The sequence below is a fragment of the Eurypyga helias genome, unplaced genomic scaffold (genome assembly GCF_000690775.1).
Source record: "Eurypyga helias isolate BGI_N326 unplaced genomic scaffold, ASM69077v1 scaffold28726, whole genome shotgun sequence".
NCBI lineage: Eukaryota > Metazoa > Chordata > Aves > Eurypygiformes > Eurypygidae > Eurypyga > Eurypyga helias.
The window spans coordinates 30,481-34,956 of NW_010257956.1; the positions used below are offsets into that span (position 1 = coordinate 30,481).

At 55.4% G+C, this 4,476-nt stretch overlaps 1 protein-coding gene across 1 annotated transcript in view; it reads left to right on the top strand.

The window, feature by feature from the left end:
- The window catches only part of PTPRA (protein tyrosine phosphatase, receptor type, A), a 27,580-nt gene extending 24,913 nt beyond the window's left edge, over positions 1-2,667 (top strand). Inside the window, exons 17-21 of the mRNA XM_010154203.1 lie at positions 271-405; positions 747-872; positions 1,289-1,440; positions 1,742-1,877; positions 2,571-2,667. Of these exons, the coding sequence (XP_010152505.1) occupies positions 271-405; positions 747-872; positions 1,289-1,440; positions 1,742-1,877; positions 2,571-2,645 (624 nt within the window). The 3' untranslated portion in view covers positions 2,646-2,667. The remainder of the gene's footprint in view (positions 1-270; positions 406-746; positions 873-1,288; positions 1,441-1,741; positions 1,878-2,570) is intronic.
- The last annotated feature ends 1,809 nt before the right edge of the window (positions 2,668-4,476 follow it).

Consider the following 4,476-nt stretch of genomic DNA (forward strand, 5'->3'; position numbering starts at 1 on the left):
TTTCTGGGAGAACAAGGGTCTTACCACAGCCAAGCGCTGGCTGGTGGCACCTTCGCTGCCGAGCGGCAGCGGGGCAGTGCCCGTGCATGGGGATGCGGCCCACCGGGACAGCAGGTCCCTCTGCCCAGACCGTGGTCGTTCACACCGATAGTCACGATGCTCCCAAAAATTCACTGGGTGTGGTAACCTGACCGTGCCTGAGCGTTCCTCCTGCTGCTCCCGACATCCAGGCACTACCATTCCATGGCTGACCCTGTTTTCAAACGGCAGGGTTATCGCCAGAAGGACTCCTACATCGCCAGCCAAGGACCGCTGCAGCACACGATAGAGGACTTCTGGAGGATGATTTGGGAGTGGAAATCCTGCTCCATAGTGATGCTAACAGAGCTGGAGGAGAGAGGCCAGGTAAGAGGACAGGATAGCTGCAAAATAAATCAACACGACCCCTTAGAATCTGCTGCTGGGACCACAAGCGTTGGGGGTGTTTTACCCCTCCTCTGGCAGCAGGCAAATTTCAGGCTCTACTTCTAATGGAAAGAATCCAGTTGTTTGTAGACCCAGGGTGGGGACATGGTCAACAAACCAACTCTGGACCCTCAGTTCTCAAATTCCTTGGGTGCTTGCTCTCCAAAGCAAGCCCATGGGATCCCACCTGGATTTAGGCTGCTGCCAGCTGCAGGAGAAGGCTGCTTCTTCAAGCCCGTGGGAAAAATACGGGGTCTTCACCCTGTCTCCCACTTTCTCAGGAGAAGTGTGCCCAATACTGGCCATCTGATGGCTCCGTGTCCTATGGGGATATCACTGTGGAGCTGAAAAAAGAGGAGGAGTGCGAGAGCTATACAGTGCGGGACCTGCTGGTAACAAACACCAGGGTAAGAGTCTGGCTTCTCCTTGCTCTGCCATTCCTCCTGCGAGTGCTGAACCTTTCTTCTGGCATCTTCAGCTCCATAGCCTCCCCCTCATCCCTAAGTCATGCCCTTGCCTTGCAATTCACCTTGTTCCCTACGCTTACCTCCCACCCCTGAGGGTTCCTGTCCTGCTGATCGTTTGTCATCCAGCCCCTCTGCCCTGCTCCACCCAGCACCCCTCGTTCTCCTGCCTTATCCCTGTACCCACCACCCTCCTGCTCTCTGTTCCCCACATCCCGCCCTGCTCCGTGCCACGGGAATGCTTCCCCTCCCCAAACAGCTTTCCTAAGCGGGTGGTTTTCCCAAAGCCCTGAGCGGGTGGCTTTCTTGGTACGGGTCTCCCACTGACTTCCTGACCTCGAGCTGTGCTCTTCCACCAGGAAAACAAGAGCCGACAGATTCGGCAGTTTCATTTCCACGGCTGGCCAGAAGTTGGGATCCCCGGGGATGGGAAGGGAATGATCAACATCATCGCGGCTGTGCAGAAGCAGCAGCAGCAGTCTGGCAACCACCCAATCACTGTGCACTGCAGGTGAAGCCTGGGGGGAGCAGGGGCACCCCCCACCAAGGGGACCTGCTCCACAGGGAGCTCGGGAGATGGGACAAGGGCCCTCAGAAGATTCGTGCTGAGCAGGAGCAGCCCGGGCAGTCGCGGCATGGGGTTTGCTCGGCTAAGCACGGAGGCTTCGGTCTTGCAGAGCACGGCCTAGCTAAACTGGGAGAGGCCGGGGCAGAAACGGATTCTCCAGCGGTTCCCCTATGGTTTGTCCCCAGAGCAAAGCCAACGTGGTGAGGACGGACGGTTTCCTTCACCTCTGATTTCTCTTTGGCAGTGCCGGAGCGGGAAGAACAGGCACCTTCTGCGCGCTGAGCACTGTCCTGGAGAGGGTGAAGGCAGAAGGGATTCTCGACGTCTTTCAGACGGTGAAGAGTTTAAGACTACAGAGGCCGCATATGGTGCAGACACTGGTAAGCGCTGCTGAGCGCACCCCGGCTCCTGCTGCCCCAGACCTCCGCCAGCACAGGCTGGGGATGCAGCAGCAGGCAAATCTCCCTCGGTTGGAGGTGTTCCCTCCCCATGAACGAGGAAGGGATGGAGGGGGGTCGGGAGCTGTCTGCCCTTCCTTCTTAGGACATCTGGAAGAGTGGGACTTGGCTGGCTGGAGGCACTGAGCCCCTTTGGAGCACTGACAAGCTGTACGTGCCTCCTTGGAGACACCCTCAGCCACAGCCCACATATTTCTGGATTCCAGGAGCCTGGAAACCTGTCCTGGAGCGGCTGCGGCACGGGCTTGGGCGTGGAGTGTGGCTGGGCAGGGAGGAGCAGGCAGGGCTAGATGAGATCTTGCAAGAGGGGTTTGCAAGGATGCTCAGGGATTTGAAAAAAAGCCTTTTGGGGTCAAAATAGGACCTCGGAGAGGAGGGGAAAGCAGAGTTTCTTTTGCCGGTGGCACCCCAGCAGGGAGGGTGGGCAGCCGGGTTTTTGGGGGCACGAAGGAGGTGGGACCCACCAACGGGTGGGAATTCGGTTCCTGCCCTCGCGCTAGGCTGAGGGCACCGGACCACGCTCAGTCCCAGCTCGCCGCAGACCGTGAGGCGTCAGATGGTGTCTCGGGGGTGAATTTTCTTGGACTGATGCCGCGCTCTCCTCTCATCCCGCAGGAACAGTACGAATTCTGCTACAAGGTGGTGCAGGAATACATCGACGCCTTCTCAGACTACGCCAACTTCAAGTGAAGAGGGGAAAAAAACCAAGCCTCCACGCCCTGAAACAAATGACAGAAGAGTTGCCTTCTTTAATATTTTGTAATATTCTGTTTGTTAATATACCCCCTCCCCCCCAAAAAAAATATGTGTATATATCTTAACTGTTTTAGAGGTTGGTACCATAAGCTTCATATTAGCTGGAGATTTTATATGTAGCAAAGTGTTAGTGCAGATACTGTTGGCTCCTTTTTTTCCAATGTTTTATTGGGGAATTAAATAGCGTGATGTTTGGATTAATATCGTCATAGCATCTCTCTTCTGGAGAGTCGATACAGGCTGTTATTTTGTTTGTAAATCTTTTTTTTTTTTCCTAAGGGAGTAAAGCCTTTTTTTAAAAAAAAAAAGGAAGAAGATATCCTGCATCTCATCTGAAAATAAAAAAAACCCAACACATAACCCCACAAGCACAAGCTTTTCCGAACCTGCAGGGAAATGGTTTCACATTTTTCTGCTGGTTAGCTCTTTAAAAGAAAAAAAAAAAAAAGGAGGAAAAAAAAAAAGCTCATTCTCTGTGTGTGTATATATATAAATATCCTAAATTTTGTACTGAAAGCAAAGTAAGTTTCCTCTTTCAGAGTCAGGCCACCACATGCTGCTGGTTTGGAAACTGCAGTGCCCACAGCAGCGGCCGTGGGGCTGTCAACCCCAAAAATCCCAGAAAAACAAAAGGGGATTTGCTCCCTGAAGGAAACGTCGGTGTGTGTGGTGCCAGGTTTTGGACCCACCATGGGGACGGGGCTCGGAGCGGGGCCCCTGCGGCCCGGAGCCAAGGATGCCTGGAGGGAGCGGGACCCGCGGGTTCCCAGCAGCGAGGGATGCTGCCGCGTGGGGCTTGGGGGCTCTGGCTGGAGGAGAAAGCGGCTCTGCGTGGTCCAAACTCCATGTTCTCACCCGTCGTGTCTCTTCCCAAGTGCCTCCCAGGCCCTTCCCTCCTCTTGGTCTGTTACAGCAGCGGAGGAGAAATCTTGGAGCCACCTCAGATTGACGGCGCGTTGCAGGTTTTTGCCTCCATCCATCCTTGGGCCAGGGGTGTCCAACCCTGGTTTGGGTGGGAAGGGGCCTTGGGCAGGGGCCATGGGCAGGGACACCTTCCACTAGACCAGGTTGCTCAAAGCCTCATCCAGCCTGGCCTTGAACACTTCCAGGGATGGGGAATCAACAGCTTCTCTGGGCAACCTGTTCCAGTGCCTCAACACCCTCTCCGGGAAGAGTTTCTTCCTGGTATCCAATCTAAATCTCCCCTCCCGCAGTTCAGACCACGCAAAGGTCTCCAGGAGGTCACTGCTAAGGCATTTGCAGAGTTTAAAGCCGAGGAAGACCCTTCTCCATCCCAGGTTTTGCCTCTTGTTTTTTTCAATGGAGGCTCCATCGTGGAGATAAGTTTGGGTTGGCAGAGCAAAAGGCAGAATACAAGGAAACCCTAGGACCCTGCCCGGGTTCACTGGCAGAGCTCCATCCCCGCTGATGGATGGAGCACTAGGAGAACTGGGTTCGGACCAGAGGTTTCACGCCAAGGATTTGGTGGGGCTCGGGGACGGGGACATCCCTGCCCAGCCGTGGGGAGACAGCAGGGACATGGGGCTGAACCCTGGAGCCAGGTCTACCTGCTACGGGAAATACCAGGTCAGGGGATCCCAAGTTTTCCAGCGCCGCTTTTCCATCCAGGCAGGATTTCCTGGGGCAGGGGGTGGCTTCACGGGGACACACACACCCCCCAGCAGTCCAGAACAGCCCCCAAAAACAACCCTGCTCTTGCCACCGCCCCCGCTCCATCACCTGGCACCCTCACGAACCCCGACGT